The sequence below is a fragment of the Nothobranchius furzeri genome, chromosome 16 (assembly GCF_043380555.1).
Source record: "Nothobranchius furzeri strain GRZ-AD chromosome 16, NfurGRZ-RIMD1, whole genome shotgun sequence".
In the NCBI taxonomy this organism is placed as follows: Eukaryota; Metazoa; Chordata; class Actinopteri; order Cyprinodontiformes; family Nothobranchiidae; genus Nothobranchius; species Nothobranchius furzeri.
This window is the reverse complement of record NC_091756.1, coordinates 30,956,387-30,974,757: the sequence shown is the minus strand read 5'-3', so window position 1 is coordinate 30,974,757 and position 18,371 is coordinate 30,956,387. Positions and strand designations below refer to the sequence as shown.

At 40.1% G+C, this 18,371-nt stretch overlaps 1 protein-coding gene across 1 annotated transcript; it reads left to right on the top strand.

Moving 5' to 3' along the window:
• Positions 1–2,843: 2,843 nt before the first annotated feature.
• On the top strand, positions 2,844–11,587 carry LOC107374473 (angiotensin-converting enzyme). Its single transcript, XM_054749095.2, has 14 exons — positions 2,844–2,942; positions 3,031–3,379; positions 4,358–4,516; positions 4,615–4,702; positions 8,172–8,315; positions 8,421–8,612; positions 8,850–8,947; positions 9,032–9,201; positions 9,271–9,494; positions 9,573–9,717; positions 9,862–9,960; positions 10,894–11,016; positions 11,085–11,288; positions 11,399–11,587. Exons 2-14 carry the CDS (start codon positions 3,143–3,145, stop codon positions 11,409–11,411), a joined length of 1,896 nt encoding a protein of 631 aa, XP_054605070.1. The 5' UTR covers positions 2,844–2,942; positions 3,031–3,142; the 3' UTR covers positions 11,412–11,587.
• The last annotated feature ends 6,784 nt before the right edge of the window (positions 11,588–18,371 follow it).

Below are 18,371 nucleotides of genomic sequence, written 5' to 3'. Positions count from 1 at the left end.
ACTGTAGGTCTACAGGTCATGATTAACTATTTACAGTCAGTAGCATTTGGTCAATCAGTCCAAGCTCTACTTCTCCTTCTTCCACCAGTCAGTCAAGCAGACCAGCTTGTTCACATTGTCTGGTGACAAATTAGATCTTCTCTTCTGCACAATATGGCCTGCTAAAGAAAAAAGTAAATATATATATATACACACACACACACACACACACGCACACACACACATGCATACATACAGACATACATACATGCACACACAAACTATCTGGCCTGGGGAGGGGGTTAAATTTCTGGGGTGCCCTTCCAATGCCCCCCTTTAGTTTGCATATAGGATCGCCTCTGGTGAATAGGAGCGAGAGCTGGAAATTATGCCACACAGGTTATCTGCAGGTTTAAGGGAGCCAAATTTAAGACTTTTTAAGACCTTTTTTAAGGCCACTTTGACCAAATTTAAGCTATTTTTAAAATTAAATTTAAGCTAAAATTTCCAGCTATTGCCTTGAACCGGTGCTAACCACGTCGCGAACTTGGGTTTAACCAAGTTACCATTAAACTTGCACATCCCCATGGCGCAAGCTCCCACTAGCTTAACCAGTTAATGTGCTCATCTAAAAATAGCCCCCTTTCACAAACAACTGAATGTGTACGGTTCCACTTACGCCAACATCATACACAAAAAATGCTGAGCACTGACTAGAAATTCACGAAAATTTTATAGAAATAAAATAATCTTGTTTATTGGGTCTTTGGAAATTTAAGACCTTTGGAAACTGTATTTAAGGATTATTTGTCATTTTTAAGGATTTTTAAGGCCTTAAATTTGGAAAAGCAAATTTAAGACTTTTTAAGGACCCGTGGATACCCTGGCCACAGCTCATCTGTATGAGCGGAAGCCAACTGTTGCTGTTGTTGTCTCTGAAAACAGCAAGGGGAGTTATCCTAGCTCAACTTTTCTAAACAAATATAAAAATTTATGAGTAAAATGTTTATTATTTGAATTTGAGTCAAAGCCACATGAACAACGACCTGTAGAAACAATTTATCACTTTATCACAATAAACAGCTGCTAAAAGAGCTAAACTTAGTTGGAAACCGCTCCTGTCTGCGAAAGTCTTGTCTCGGTTTTCTCACATCCGAGCGCTGCTTCAGACGCGGACGGTGAAGTGTGGCCCGGGGAAAGCCCGGCTGGAAATTTCAGAGGTAAACAAAACAAAATAAAAAGAATGAAAGTCGGATTTAAGGATTAAACTCTGGTGAAAGTACATAAATTATTTACTTGTCCCGCGCGATGAGAAGGGAGAAGCGCTGCTGGTGGCGAAGGTGCGACTGTTCTGCTGCATGGGGAACAAACTCCGCGAGCCTGGCGTCCGTCCATACGTACGATGATCCGCGCCGAGTATACATCCGTGCCAACCAGGTATCCATCCGCGCCAACCAGGTATCCATCCGTCCCCGTCCCCCCCCCCCCCCCCCGTCCCCCGTCCCCCACCCTATCTGCGCGCCTATTTGTGTGATCATTAAATCTTTCCTTATGAATAATTCTTACTGTCGGTTTTTGGAGAATGAAGAGTGAATTTAATGAACTTTTATAGTTATTGCCCCACACCTCTATACAGTAAGTTCGGTAAGGCAATACCAATGAGCAATACAATATATACAGCACATTGTATTGTAAAATGTATTTTGTTCTATTGGTGATTGAAGCACTTTTTGAAATCTTAATCTGTATGTGTCGGATATGTGGTTTCCAGCTTAGTTTACTGCCAATAAATATTCCTAAGCATTAAATTTTCAACACTACCTCTATTGTAATACCCTCTATATTTATTCCTAGGTTTAAATTCCCTTAATATTTTCCACATAACATTCCTTTAGTTTTATCTAAATTCAGGGATAGCGGATGGAATGCAATGGATGGAACAAAATAGGATAAAAAAGGGTATAATATGTTCAGACTCTCAATAATGTCCCTTCAGTTGACAGATAGTAGACCCAATATTAAGTTTGAGATGCACGAATGCTTATTTAGATTAAGCAAGGTTGGTTCAGAAATGAGATTCATGAGGGTTCCAGCTCACAGAAGGGTAGAGGGAAATGAGATGGCTGATTTTTATGCAAACAAGAAACTAAGCTAACTGCAAGGTTAGAAGAACTGTATAGTGTGGCAGAATTTCACAGTTGTTTCCCTACTAACCACAGGTCTATGTGACTGTGGACAGGACAGGAAGACGGTTGTGTTGTGTTTTTGCAGAACATAGGGAAGTATTAGAAGACAAATTAAAGGTGAAAGCATGTGGCGAATTGAATATAAAGGTGTGGGGTAAAATGTATTTCTGAGTTTTTGTTTGACTTCCTGAGAAAAGTGGACTAATTTGGAGAATATAGGATATTTATAATATATAATAATGTATAGATGAGTATAATTTTATACAGTGACTGTCCCACTTGGACTCACACTCCTTCACAGTAGATGGCGAAAATGCACCTGATGATGCCACCCGCTATTAAAAAAAAGAAAAAAAGAAAAAAAAAAAAACAAGAAGCCCTCCCATCGTGGTCTCCGAGCTGGGAATGGGAACTGAGAGTATGAGGATTTCCTCCCCGACACCACGGTGCAGCGTTACTGAGGAGCCTTCACTCTGCTGGACACATTTATTTATCCAAGCGCACAGATCTAACAGTGTTTTGTTTCCTGCTCTGCAAAGCGAGCTTTTAGCTTTTCACACCACTTGTTAATGATGTGCTTCAGAAAAAAGGTCCATGTGGATTTTATTTTTATTTTGGGAGATAATTGACCTCACCTGGTGCGCCTGATTGCGCCAGCCTGCTCTGCCTCTCCTCAGCGAGCTGCTGCTGGTGGAAGAACTGCTATAAAGAGGTCATTTCAAAGCAGGTTGGGTTCAATCTTCGGAGGAGAGACACGGTGGTCCTCACTCGGTTGAGGTTGGGACATTGTGGTCTTCGAGGCGGGCTGTTTTTGGTGGGGAAACACACTTTAAAAGAAGCGCTTGTTGCTTTCTGGGCATTTCAGTAGCAGCAGCCGCCAGGTTGGGAGAAATCGGTTGGAGAAGTGGATGAGGCGGCTCGTTTGTAGGATTTGAACCCTTTTCTTCTCCTCAACCCTTGTTAAGTTGGAGCCAGCCATGGGTGGAGGTGGTGTGGACAGGTTAGTAAAGTCTCTGCTGTTGCTTCTGCCAGTGCTGCTGTGCTGTGAAGCACTGCGAGAGAGTTGGCAGCCTGGAAACTACACCAACAGCACAGCTGACGCGCAGAGGTTCCTCAGAGATTACAACAGCACTGCTGAGGAGGTGTTCTTCTTCAGCGTGTCAGCCAGCTGGAACTACGACACAAACCTAACGGATTATAACTCCAACCTCCAGGTAGGGACACCCCCCAGTCTTGGTGCCAGAAAGTCTCGTCACAACTTCTGACTCCAGACTGAAGCAGGTTTAAATTAAACGGAGTAGCCATACTAAATAAAATCAGGGTTCTGAGATCACCTGTCTCACATTAATTTCAATTTTAAATCAAAGCAGCAATGTTCCCAGATAGGATGTTAATGATGCACACCTCTCTGGTCTCTTCATCTAGCTTTTTATCTGATGGGCTAGTTTTAATTTTCTGAATCTGTTTGTTGGCTCAAACGTTAAACATTTGTCCATGGGTAGTTTTCGTTCTGCAGACACATTTATACAAAAGAACTTGCCAAGTTATGTTAACATACATGATTTTTGGCCTGGAGACCTTCTATTGCAAGGCTGCAGGGCTTCAGCTGTGCCACCATGCAGCTGGATCTTGTTCTTGAATGTGTATTTAGTAATCAAGTAAGAATTCTGCCAAAGCCATTTGTTTTCATCTGAAGGAAAATGACTCAGAATGTCACCCATTTTTGTAATGAGGAGCTAAATACTGCAGGTAAATGCAGCATTTCCCACAATATCCTGTGGTTTAGATGGTTGATCTTAAATCTTACAGAAGTTTACAGCATGCAGTCGTTTTTCATGTTTTGTCTAATGTTACACAGCAGTCCTGACCCAGTCAGGTCAGTTCTGCAAGTCTTTGTCTAATGGTGAGAATCCTTCGATCTTTTTTAGTGCATAAAGAAAAAATTCTTGGGGTGGGAATGTATTAGCTCACCCTGCATTGGACATCAGATCTGAACTGGGTCTTGTGTTTTTCTGTTAAACAGAGTGTTACTGTTTACATTTGGTAGCAAAATCCTTTTGGACAAGCCTTTGGGTGATTTGGTATCTAGTTCAGGAAGATGTCTACAAATATGAAGACTCATTTTAAGGGATTCACATAAATGCCCTTCAACATGACTAAAACATCCTTTCATGTCTGCCATTTCTTTTCAGGTTAGTGCAGCTCTAGAGGAACAAGCCTTCACTGAGGCCTGGGGGAAGAAGGCCAAGCAGGTCTTTTCTAATGAGCTTCTTGACTTTGAAGACAAGAGGCTGATGGAGGGCATCATGCTGCTGGGACCTGCCAACCTTCCCCAGAAGGAAAGAGAGGAGGTTTGGTTGTCTCTATCTTGCTCTAATATTTCCATAAGCTTTTTACAGAGTGTTTTGAAAACTGAGATCTTGACTATCCCTTCTTAATTCGTCTGTAGTACAACACCATTCTCAGCATCATGCAACGTATTTATTCAACAACTAAGGTACACCCACGGCCAAACATAAGCTGGAGCCTGGAACCTGGTGAGTGAACCCAACCAGATGTGAAGTATATGTGAATGAGGGTTAACCGTTTTTCTGATAGCCGTCATGTTTCAAGTAGTTAATGGTCTGACATGTGGCACCAGTTGGTTAACCTAAATATTGATGTAATTAGGGGTGCACCATAATGAGAATTCTTGGTGAAAACAAAAATGATGAAACAAAGGCTGAAAAATGATCATGTCAATATTTAGAACCATAGCATTTATGACTACGGTGTGCACTAACTTCACAAAATTAAGGCATTTCAAATCCATGAAAATATTTATATAGCACTGACATAACAATGAACAATATGAATTAAAATGTTTCATTTGACCCCACTCATGTAGATTCAATAAATTATAAATGTGTAGGCTTAAAACTGAAAGGTCTTGTGAGGACAGTAAAATGACCCCTTTAAGCACGAAAGTTGCAATATTGTGTTTAACGAGCCACGGCTGCAATTTTAATCCCTAATGAAGTTATTGCTTTACACCAGAAGATGGTGAAGATGTGTAACTTCAATCTGGGCAATAGTGTTAAATAGCTGATATGCAACACTGACGATTAAAATTTCTCCAAATAGTTTGCTGATCTTTAGTTCACCGATCAAGCAGAAAACCAGAGGCAGAGGTATCTGTGGGGAGCCCAACCTCCGCTATGCGCAGGAAGCGGGGTTTTTCCTGCATTCAAATTTGCATGGCGGCTGACTCCAGCTAATTTTGTGCTGCCCCAGCCTGATCTTACTCTGCCCCCAGCTATATGGATGTTTTAACTGCAGTTGCAGCGTTGCGCCACTATAGGGGCGCTGTATCAGCAGCGGTGCACCAAAAAGCACTAAAACCGTTGCAGAAAAAGATCAAAAGTTGCTTTTCTCGCTAGTAGGTACATATCTGTGGTTGGTGCTACTGACATCCTGATTTTCCCCCAGGCTCTTCCATATCAGATTAGGGCTGTACATTGTGACAAAAAACTGTCTGCGTGTCTATTTTTAAATGTAGCACTGGTGCAACATCTTTGAATTGTTATTTTCCCCAGAACTTTATTGAACAAAAATAAGTTACGTGTAAGAAATGCTTTTTTCTGGCGCACAATGTGGTCATCTGGATGAAGTGGAGGAAAATAAAGGAACCAACAAAGGCAGAACCGGTCCAATGTTTGGGATCAAAAGTGCAGCTACACGCAGATTGGCTAATGCTAAAGCTAATGGCTAGCAGTCTCACGATCAAGTGGCGCACAGAAAAATATGATTAACGTAAAACTAAGACTAAATTCTACAAGCGGATGAAAAGTCCCCACCATCCTGTTTATTCTGCATCCTGCAGTGCTTTGTATCAGAACCGCTGCAGATATGAGTTTGTACGGCAAGCCGTTGTAGCATATGATTCACAAGCGCTTCTTTCTTTGAACATAATTTGAACTGGATTATTACCAACCCGTACATAGACATGCCACCATTACATTGTTAGCAGCAGAAATTAAATGTTATCATTTCCAATAGAAATGCATTATATTTTACTGGATATATTTATCTGCTATTTTATTTAAGATGAGTGCTATTAATATAAACCTAAAATGTTATTGAAATGAAGGTTAACAATTTAAAAATATTTTAACTAAATATCTGATGGGAAAAGGGAACTAAACACCAATGCATATTATTGAGCCTTTTATATTAAGAGTCTGTTATTTCAGCATGATTATTTTGTCGTTTTATTTCATAATTTCTAGCAGCAAACCAGTTTTGTTTCCCTTGAAATGTTGTCAAATGGAATATTAAATTAATCAACAGAAGCTTAGATTAGAACACTTAACGAAAAAAATATTTAGCCTTTAAAGTGAGGCAGTTGAATGCACAGAGTATGCATGTGCTGGCGCATGGTCAGAATGGTACCACCTCTGCCTCAATTTGAGCCAGGAAAAACCCTGGCAGGATGTGAAAACTACCCAACAACGTATGACGACGGCCTTGCGTGAATGTGTAGGGTTAGCAAATGTATGTATTTTGGGTGCTTTTTAACTCAATATACTACACTACATTTGACCAATAAGATGTGAATTTCTATATAAATATGGAAATCCAATCCGATTGGTCTTTGAATGTTTAACCAGAAGAATTAGAATTATTTGTTTATTCATGGTTCGTAAAACATTTAGTATCAATTCAGACAGAATCAAGTTCATAAAAAGTAAGAAATTTATTTCTAAACAACTAAAAACATGACAACTAGGGAACACTTAATGTGATGAATGAATCTAAGTGGATGGAATGTGAGGTGTGATGATGTGTGAATGTGATGTTATCAGAACCTTCGTATCTGGAGATAAGGAGTTCTGAGTGGGAGTGAATTTGGTCTGCTATAAACTATAAGTGATGGTTTATAAAACCACATCAGACACAATCTGTCTAGTCTACATACCCTCTCGGAGACCCCTGTTGTAGATCCAGAATGTCAGGAAGTCCATGGACCCCAAAGGTACTGAAGTCCGTAGAAGAAACCGCAGTGCCACTAGACCGGTCTCGAGATGTCTCCAGGTCACAACAGGTAGTTATTTGAAACTATGGAAGACTCTTAAGGAGTCGGAGCTGGTTCAGCTTTATTCTGAAGGAACAGTTTGCGGTCAGCTGTAGCATGTAACAGGTTTTGACAGCTTGTCAAAAGATGCGATGGGAGAAGAGGTTTCCTCCGATGGCCAGTCAGAGTTAACTCAACTGAATCACTTAGGAAGTAATTCTGTTTTAATAATGGCCATATTTTGGTTTACTGACAAATCAGAACTTGCCATGAAAAGGGGTTTTGCCAACCAACCTCAGATACATACCTCCCTCAGATATGAAGATGCTGATTTTGTGGATAAGAAAATATCTATGTGCAGTGACGTTAATTTTAACTTGCGTCATGGAGATATGGTGAGTGTGTCTTGTCCAGTCATGTACGCGATTAAATATATGGGTCATATATTTCATTTCATCCTTATTAAACTAAGCACAGATTAATCAAACCTTTCATTTAACCACATTGTTCATTCCATTTCATCATTATTTTAACACTTCATTATTTATAATGGTTCATTCTTATAAAAGTTCATTTCATTAAATGATCTAATTATGAAGGTTCATTTTTTTCCGTGAAGCAAAGCAGTCTTGGATAAGAGGGAGCTTGCGAGGGACCTTGGGCAAAGTACAGTATCTTTCTTGCAGATTAAAGGCGGCAGCTTCAGACTAATGTCTCCATCTGACCGGATACTGGAGAGGTTAAACTGTAGATGAAAAACTGACCATTTCTGGAGGCTACAAATGTTTCACCAGAATGAAACCAAGAGAAATATGTAAAAGAGAAATGTGTAAAAATGTACAGTTACAGGAAATGCAAATGAGGGAAACTTCACATTTGTCCTCTTAGCAGCTGCGACTTGTTTCTACTGTAGCTTGTCTGCTCTGAGAGAAAATTGTCATTTGTCTTTAAAGAGCTAACAGACATCATGGCCAAATCCAGGAGCTACAAGACGTTGCTCTACGTTTGGGAAGCCTGGCACAATGACTCCGGCGTGCCTATAAAGGAGTACTACCCCAGGTTTGTCGAGCTCAGCAACAAAGCCTCTAGAGGAGATGGTGAGAATATATTTATTAAATGGAAAAACTGCAAAGACAAATGGCAAAAAGAAATCCAACACAGAGGATGTAAACTGATCTAATTTGGGACGTCTAATTCTGTAGGATTCAATGACACTGGAGCAGAGTGGCGCTCTTGGTTCGAGTCTCAAACTTTTGAGCAGGATATAGAAAAGCTCTACAGGACCATCGAGCCACTTTACCTGAACCTGCATGCATTTGTGCGCCGCAAGCTCTACAACTTCTATGGACCCAGATATATCAACCTGAAGGGACCGATTCCTGCACACCTGCTGGGTACGGTGCATTTGGTTACAGATGTGTTTTTAAAAAAAAGGTAGTTTAAAATGGGAAATATGTCCATAAATGGAGCTGTTTTTACAATTCCTTAATGTTAACTGAGGTCAGTAGCAGCATGGTATAATGATGCAGACATGGAACTGAATAAACATTCTTTGTGAAGGCATTTCCTTTAGTGGAATATCTCATATGGAGTCAGAATAGCCTTGTAAGTGTTTCCATCCTCACTCTCAGGAAATATGTGGGCCCAGACCTGGAACAACATCTTTGACATGATGGTCCCATTTCCTGACAAACCCAACCTGGATGTGACAGCTGAAATGGTTAAACAAGTCAGTGGGAAAACTTGTGCTACTGCAGTGGGAAAGGCTTCTAAATTTTCTGAATGTTTGTAAAATGACTCTTATTACCCACAGGGCTACAATGCTACACACATGTTCCGTGTGGCCGAGGAGTTCTTCACCTCCTTGGATTTAGCAGAAATGCCTGAAGAATTCTGGGAAGGTTCTATGCTTGTTAAGCCGGAGGATCGAGAGGTAGTGTGTCACGCGTCTGCCTGGGACTTCTACAACCGCAAAGACTTCAGGTAAGCTGGTTTATCTGGTAAACTATTAATCTGTAAAGCTTGTATTCAATAATCATTAAACCTCCTCAGGATTAAGCAGTGCACCACAGTGACCATGGAGCAGTTCATCACTGCTCACCATGAGATGGGACACATTGAGTATTTCTTGCAGTACAAGGACCAGCCTGTGGGCTTTCGCGATGGAGCCAACCCCGGATTTCACGAAGCCATCGGCGATCTTATGTCACTTTCTGTTTTGACCCCAAAGCACCTGCACAAAATTAACCTGCTAGAATCTGCTACCTCTGACGAAGGTAACAATGCCACCCTGTTGAATATCAGTCTTCAAACCTGAGTTTTACCAAAACCAACTTTGGATGTTTCCTCCCCAGAAACTGACCTCAACTTCCTGTTGAATATGGCTCTGGAGAAGATTGCCTTCCTTCCTTTTGGCTACCTCATTGACCAGTGGAGATGGGGGGTGTTTGATGGGCGCACCACTCCTGATAAATACAACTCTGAGTGGTGGTACCTCAGGTGGGGCTTAGTTTAAATTTACATATTGCTACAGTTTTAGCTAATATTAGGATTTTTACATACTTTTGTGTAATAGTCTTAATGCTTAGCCTTTTCGGAATGTACCTCTTTTATTAAATTTTTTTTGGCACTCTTTTCTTATAGAACCAAATACCAAGGAATTTGCCCGCCCACCAAGCGTACAGAGGACCAATTTGATCCTGGTGCAAAATTCCACATCCCTGATAATTATCCATACATCAGGTATCTGATCTCATGTTTTTCAGTCAAAGTGGAATGGTCCCAGGCAACAAGTAGGACCCATTGGCTTTCTGGGGTTGAATATACATCTCCAACATGATCATACAAAAATCCTTTGAATGGGTTTGTGCTTAAAGGGGAACATGGAACACAATTTTCAAACGGCTTGCAGCTAAAACTAGTAGTGTATACCAAATAAAATTTTTAGTTGAAGTGAAATTGTACTACAATTGTAAGCAGGTAAAAAAAAATTCTAGACTAAATTCTTCTAGCCCAAGGGGCAAATTAAACAAGCCCAATGACCATTCTAGATTCATTTTGTTAGTGCCCTTCAGGTAAAATAACTTATTCCCTGGTTCTTTAAAGGTAATAAGTAGTTTCCTGCTCCTCTGCAATACTGGTAGAAAGTGGAATTACATCCGTCATAAACAGCCCTGTTGTAGCTAGCTTTAATGAGCTAACATTGGCATGAGCAAATTAATACTAAAACAAAGTAAAGTTCTACACTGTTGAACAAAACGTGTAACTTATTAGTCCATTAGCAACAAAGCCATGTCACAATCTGTATGTGGTTTTGTTACTTTAGCTCCCTCAAACTAGTGTAGGCCATGCCGACGTTCTCTCTGGTTTTAGCTCTTTGCTTCACCTCCAAAGACATTACTTACTTTTTACTTCCAGTCTCTGCCATGAAGCCAATAGAAAAAGCAAACTTCTTTTTCTTCTGTCTTTTTATTGATTGGCAAACTGAGAATGCTAATCGCTAGCATCACAGCTAACAGCCATAAAGGAGGTAATGAGTGCCCCCTCGGACACCCATCTGCTCCACAAACAAGTGTGGTTGTTCGTCAGCAGAGGGATGCAAAGTGGTGTAATATGAAAAAGGTCAAGTTTCTAACGCGACCAACCTAATTTTTTTTTCTCCCCTGTCTTCTGCAGCTATTTTATCAGCTACATCCTGCAGTTCCAGTTTCACGAGAAGCTGTGTGAAGCAGCCCATCACACTGGCCCTCTGCACACATGTGATATCTACCAGTCTGCAGAAGCAGGAGCCATTCTAAAGTATGCCCAAGCCAGATCTTGAGTTCAAAACACTGAAAATGCAACATTAATGTCTGTCCTTCTCAAAGGAAAGTTCTTCAGGCTGGCTCTTCCAAACCTTGGCCTGATGTGCTCCAGGAGGCCATTGGCACCAGAGAGATAAATGCCAACTCACTAATGAAATACTTTGAGCCTGTAACAAAGTGGCTGCAAGAACAAAATGTGAAAGAGACCCTGGGATGGCCTGAATTTAACTGGGTCCCACCTATTCCTGAGGGCTACACAGGAGATGGGTGAGACCTTGAATCCAAGTGGCAACAGTGCTATTGTGAAGTATTAAATGAAGAATATTTCAGACATGGTGCACATCAGTCTACTAATTTCCTCCTTTTCTTGTACCCAGTCAAGAATACTGATGTGGTCCATTCAAAGAAGTCATGTGAAGTGATGTAGAACAGACTTCACTGAATCCCAAGAGGGAGGCCATGGCGAGAAGTTGTCTGGAGTCTCTGAACTCTTGCTGCTGCAGCTCTTTAGCTTCATTGTACATCTATGATATTCTTTGTACGAATAAATAAAACAAATAAATTGAGTCATTGCTTTTATCAAATCAGTTCAAATTTTATTAGAACTTTCATGCATCAAATCCAATTGACATGAGTTTAAATCAAGCCCGCACAATCCTGGGAATCTTAAGCCTGGCCTACCAAACCCGTCCTGTTTAATTCTGCACAGAAAGAGTCTGGTAACTGACAGGCTGAGGGGCGGGACTAGGCAGCTCAAAAATAGCCGATCAGAAAAATGACGGAAATACTGATTGTAGCGCGCGATAGTTTATTTTAGCTGTAGTAAAAAATAATAGCGTCTGACAACGGTGCAAACAACTTGATTTTTTTTTTTTTGGAAGAAATTCTTTGAGCGCTTCTACTTGTGGTTTTAAAGACATTCAAGTAATGTAGAACAGAGGAAAGAGCCACAGCGAATTCCGCTGTTGTCTTGTTAGAGAAACTGAGCATCGCTGTGTGTTAGGTAATTTCATTTTCCCATCCAAGGTTACCTGAGGGAAAGTTAAACACGCAGGGGTTATATTGATAAGCCGATTTAACCATAAGCTGATAACCCATACCAATAATTGACCAACAACCAAACAATTTAGACTTTGCAAAGGGAGAGCAAAAACAAATACACACCACACAAGGGTTGTCAGTTCACTCTCATCAGACAAAGCCCTCAGAGTATTAAGGACACACAAAATGGTAAAACGCACACACATTTACACACTAAAACATTGGCGTACACACTTTGACATTCCTTTAGGCTCTCAGCGAGCAGGGAGACAACCATCGCGGGCCCAGGGCGTTCTTACTGGTAAGCCAGGACTGGAAAGAGGCAAGGTCAAACGCCTGTCTGTTGCTAGGGTAAAATAAACTGGATGAAGCTTTAGAAAACTGATTAAGTTGTTTAAAAATTAAAATGTATCCATAATTTATCTAACAATCCCCCCTGTTTAAACGAAATTCATCCCATAAATTGGCAGATTAATCAATCACAATACCACGATCAAGACACATACGTTTGTAGCCGTAAAAATCAACCTCTCACACACAAAAAACCCACAACATAAGTAACGACCTCCAAAACAAAAGGGCTGTAAGAGAAGGAACAACCTGTACCACAGAATCACAAAAGGAGTAACAAAATTAAAGCAGCTGCAAAACTATTCAACCTGGAAGACCAAGTCAAAACAACTATTCTGATTCACAATCAAAGGATAACGATTAAACCGATTAAGTTAAAGAAATAAAAGAAAAGAAAATTAACTAAGCTGATTACCAGGACATCAACAGTGGTTACAGAAACTGCATTGTAGAAACCACAATGAAACTAACTTTATTAGGGGAAACTATGAACTAAAGCATCTGTCATGAGCCTGTCAACCAGTCTTTTACCTCAAACAAGGCTTAAACACAAAAAAAACAAACATTGTCACAAAAGCCAATACCAATTTCTTTTTGACAGCCAATCTATGAATCATGCGATGCATCACGGGGCTTAGTAGCTCTAATTGGGGCAGAGCCGAGGGTCACAGGGCTTATCAGTAGGGTTAATGCGGGACTGCAGTGGGGGCAAAGCAATGAAGATCACGTTGGGATGGTGTTGCACTTTCGTCGATATGATGCAGAAGGATCCTGGTGGTGGGGCTGCCGATGTGTGGGGCTTGGTTTTTGTAGGTGGACAAAAGGGCAAAGGGTCATAACAGACCCAGACTCTCTTACTTCAGCTCGAATGTCCTCGTAGAGACGTCGTCCTCATGCGATGTGAGGCGGGTGGCAGGGAGCCAATCTGCACTTTAGGCCACACCAGTTGTGTGGCAGGAAAGAGCCATCCTGAGCAAAAGGCGTGTGTCAGCAACTTTGATGTTGTTATAGCAACGTGGGATCCTGTGACGGGTGGGACGGTGTGGGGATGTCATTTTGGTCAGGGAGCCATGAAACCAGATGGGAGATTTGGGGTGCTGGATCTTGACATTGTTGGAGGCAGGTCACAGTGTCATGTGGACGGACTCAGGAGGAGTCTCAACCACCAGGTGTCGATTCCGTTGTTCCCCCCAACTGCTGCTGTTTCCGCTCGTTCCGTCAGATGCTAAGACCACCAAACATCAGCAGTGGTGTGGTGGATGGACCCTGCAAGCTTAAGGCAGATCATGTACTTATCTACCGTCCTTGGTGAGCAAGCATGAGGATGGTGCAGTCGTGGCGGCCCCCTCAGCACTTCTGTAGCAGTGGGAGGGATGAGTGACCTTGATGCCCCATCTGGTAGCAGCACATGCATCAGGACCCCAATCTCTTTGGTTTCACGGCCTGTAGCGAGAAAGCACAAGAGTCTGCGAGACCACTGTGGAATTTGACTTGTCTTCAGCAACGACTATCCAATATTCTTTCTGATCAGTCCAATCGGGACCCCCAGTGGGGGCTGAAATTCACCAGAAACTGACCACCACAGTCCACAAGATATCACCCTAAGCTAAAATCAAGACCACACACACATGTGAGGTCAGCATACAAACAGGACGAAGAAGGCCGGGCCCCCTCCAGTTACAGAGTTACAAAATACTGAGATGGACAGAAAATGCCCTGAGACATTCTTTTATGAGTTAAAAATGACCATGAAATACAAACAAAAACCTAGCATTGCGTTCCCCCTGAATGTAACTGAACAACAAAAGATAAAATAATAACAATAAACACAATGTCATATCAAAAGACCTGAGTAAGGTAACCCATTATTGAGCTAGAATTATGACTCAGTTTATCAACAAACCACACCAAAGCATATTCATTAACTCATGTTCCATGATATATTAAACTAACCTACACCAGTAATTTAAATAACCCATCATTGGTTGACAAGACTCATTTAACAGGAAGTTTCTAAAGCTATGAAAGACCCGAACACCTTTTTGTAACACAGCAAGTCAAATCATTATGTCCAGAAATCCCAACTGGGTAAGAAGTCTGCTTATGGCAGGAAAACCAGGAAACTAAAACAAAATCACTAGTCAGGATGTCCATAAGTGTTTAAAGATTAGGCGACTTAGGGTCAAAACAAAACATGTAAACACCAGTCACAGAAAAGAAAAGGTTAACATATATCGCCCCAGGACTGAATGAACTCAAACAACATGAAGTCGTCATAATATAAACCATTAGATAAGAAAAGACCGTCTCAGCAAAGGAAAAGAACAGAGTTTTAACCATGAACCCTGACTAGGGTAGGAAATCTAGTTTCTAACGGTCTGGAACCACTGCGTTTGTTTCAGGGTGGACGACGGTCAAAATAATCAAACAAAATCTAGCTCTCACAACCCCTAAAACATCATATAATAAAAACCTAAATGCTTGTATCTAACCCTAGCTGCCTGACCTATTCAAAACAAGCAAATGGTTAAAAAAAACAATGGCAGACCACCCTTACTGTAGCAGTTACTTAAACAAAACGTCACTAAGTAGAACTAATAACCAGAAGATAGTTTTGGCTATTAATTATTTGTTGGTAGAAACCATGATTGTACTGCGTTGTGTACAATTCCAGTACCAAGACCAAAGAAAATATCCCAATAAAATAAAATAAAACAGAATAACTAAAATAATAAAACAGAATATGGTCAGAAGGTCCCACTGTAAAATTTAACAATACGTTTCACAAAATCAGCTCATCACTCCAAAGAAAATGACAAAGATCAAAATGAAACCACTTTTTTCTAAATTAACCTAATTAATACAAACAGTAAAAGAAAACAGGTAAAAGAGTTCTTAATATTTTTGGCTTGGTTGTTTAGACTGCCACTGTAAACATTTGGCTGGAAACCTGCACGAGCTGAGCTGAGCTGAAGTTTACATTTCAGAAAGGGACTGATGTTGTTAAATTAAGACCGTTGGAACCAAAACAAATGACAAGTTAAATTAAATGATAGATGGTCAATTTAAATGACAAGTTAAAGTAAATGATAGGTGGTCAAGGTGAATGACAAGTTAAATGAAATGATTCATCCCCCTGTTGACACATGGCCTGGGCCACGTGCCACCAGAGCGGCAGCGTTAAAAGGAACAAGTTTACCAAGTGTAAAATAGAGACAAAGTTGCATTTTTAATCTTAATCCAGTAGCAAAAGGTGTCCTTGGACGCAGATTTAGCTACCTCAACAGCTAAACTGTTCCCACAGGAAACCGAGTCTGGTAAAACCAGAGTTGTGTTAGAATGAATATATCCTATTTTAGACTTACAAAGGCTGTTTCAGTTGAAGGGGTAAAAGAGTTTGTCATTTTAAAATGGCAGTAAGGCACTTTCTTTACAGCTCTTCAATCTTATTGAGCTGAAGCTATTCATGAGGCTATTTACAACAGTCTAGATACCAGAGAACATAAAAATTATAATTTTATAATAATTTTTCTTATAATTCTGCAACTTTGGGTTAAATCCAGCAGAAAAGTGAAATGTGTAAAGGGGCTGGGTATTTTCGCATTACGGGGGACTAATTAGCAAGGTCTAAAAACTGCATCATCTGCTCCTTAGTCAGGGGTGTTGAGGTATTCAACATGGTTTCCTGTCTTCCTGACTGGATCGGCCTTCACCTGACAGCAGTGTGTCCCAAATACCAGACCGGAGATTTTTTACCCACTGTAGATTCTTTTTACTGGCTTTGTTCCTTGTTAGGTTAAGATCATCCACATAAACAAGGTTTTAGAGAGAATAGCGGGATTTTTGAAGTTGAGCTTTAAGTTTTGTAGATGAAAGCAAACCAAAAAAAGAAATTGTGAGTCAGGATGCACAGGAACCTAAAAAAAGCATTGCTTCAGGGGACAAAGGGTATTGTGTAAATTAGGGCTGCAACAAACGATTATTTGGATAATCGATGAATCGGATGGGGTCTCGACACGATTAATCGATTAATCGGATTACATGGGGACATTGTTAAAAACTGCTAGGGAAACGTTATTTCTCTCCTTCCTTCACTTTATTAAACACAACAATATTAGAAAACAGTTCAATAGCAGAAAAACAACATGCCATCACCTAAATTGTCTTATAAGGTATATAGACAGAGACCCTAAGCTACACCTATCTGTGACCTAAAATGCTTGGTCCAAGTTAAACAGCTTAGTCAACCCCTACCAGAGTCTAACTCCACTCCCACGTCATGTTTGAAAAATGCAACATATGCTGTTGCCTGGCCGACCGAGAGGGCGGAGCCGCTAACAAATACACACACTCAGGCTCACGACAGCATTGTGACATCATAATGTACCAGTTTACATCATAGCATACTTCTTAGCCAATAGCGGTGGCAGATTTAAATTAAAATACAGTGCAGAGTTTTTACCTGACAACGGCACAACACTGCCAGTTTTAGGCAGAATATTTACATTTTAACTAAGATGCACTGAAGTGCCAAATTATTGACGACACGTGTCTGCAGCACGATTAGACAATCATTTATTTAGTTTATCAGCAAAATAAATGTTTATTTGGGGAATTCTCATCTGTTTTGTTTGATCTCATCTGTAGACATTTATTATAACTGGGGATGTCAAACTAATTTTTAAATGTAATTAAACATAGGCTGTGAATTAATCAAAATTAATCACTATTTCCAAAAATGACTGAAAAAATACCAAATAAAACAAAAGTAAATGAATGCCATCCTCCTTGTGATGATGCCCTGGGCGACTGCCATAAAGTCACATCAAGAAATGCTGCTGATCATTCCAATGATCCCAAATAGACTCACATTAGGCCACATGAAAGCAACTGAACCCAAAAATATATTAACCAGTAAATAACTGCACTCTCACACAACACGCCTGCAGCGAGAGTTAGTACTTCTCCCTCCCTTTTAAAAGCATTTTCGCTTCTGAGGACTTGTGTATATGTGGATACGTGTGTATGTCTATATGGATATGTATAGATGAAGTATGTGCGAGCATATGGGTATGTGATGCACTTTAATGTATGCATGTATGAATAGGTATATGTGCAAAAATCCTTTAGCTTTTTGAATTGTTATTATTACTATTAATTTTCTCTTTCTTCTTTACAAATTGAACTCAAGTCAGCTAACCAGTCGAGCAATTATTTTGTATAGGCTAATTTATAATTATTGTTATTTAATTGTAAAAATGTCATTTTAGTTAAAAAGGGGCAGATAACATAAGTTTTCTTCTGTATGTTCCCTTTTCATTTTCTTGGTTTGAGAAACCTCAATTTATTTGTTAGTAGTCTTGTTATGAGCTTTACGGGCTAACAAGGTAGAAACCCAAGCATCATAAGGCAGAATGGGAACTCCAAGTTGATCATTTTTGAAGGATTGGACTCTTCCACCACAAATTAGCAATCCAGAGGTCTGGTCTCTATAAACATCCAACCTGTCTGTAGTAGTACTTGGGATTGTCATGCATTGTTGTGCAGCAAGGTATATATCTCCTAATCCTTGTACTGTGTTAGAAAGCTGTTTACACCTGTGGTGGTAGCGGGTCCATTTGGACCCATGATTTAAAAATGCTTGAAAATGCTTAAAATCTCCAGTTTTCTTCAAATGTTGCTTTTCAGCTAATTGCTGGCTTAGTGTGTTTTCATAGAAATGGAACCAGTGTGTGAATTGTTTTTTAGTTGGCTCCACAGACACAGTATTTTAAAATATACCACTCGTTTTTGATTGTAAAACTGTTTAAATTCACTAAATATATTTCTTTTTCTTATAGAATGAGCAATAATAAACTCTACATGTGTTATAAACTGATATTAAGTAATAATAAGTACACCTACCCCCAAAAAAAATTTTTTTTTACTATATAAAATTATTAGCAATAGTGTCATCTT

What these genes read in the sequence shown, in the direction of transcription:
- LOC107374473 (XM_054749095.2), top strand. Translation starts at nt 3,143, where the DNA reads ATGGGTGGAGGTGGTGTGGACAGGTTAGTAAAGTCTCTGCTGTTGCTT. An exon ending in GATTCCTGCACACCTGCTGG is followed by an intron (nt 8,613 to 8,849) that starts GTACGGTGCATT and finishes CCTCACTCTCAG; the next exon opens with GAAATATGTGGGCCCAGACC. An exon ending in TCTGAGTGGTGGTACCTCAG is followed by an intron (nt 9,718 to 9,861) that starts GTGGGGCTTAGT and finishes CTTTTCTTATAG; the next exon opens with AACCAAATACCAAGGAATTT.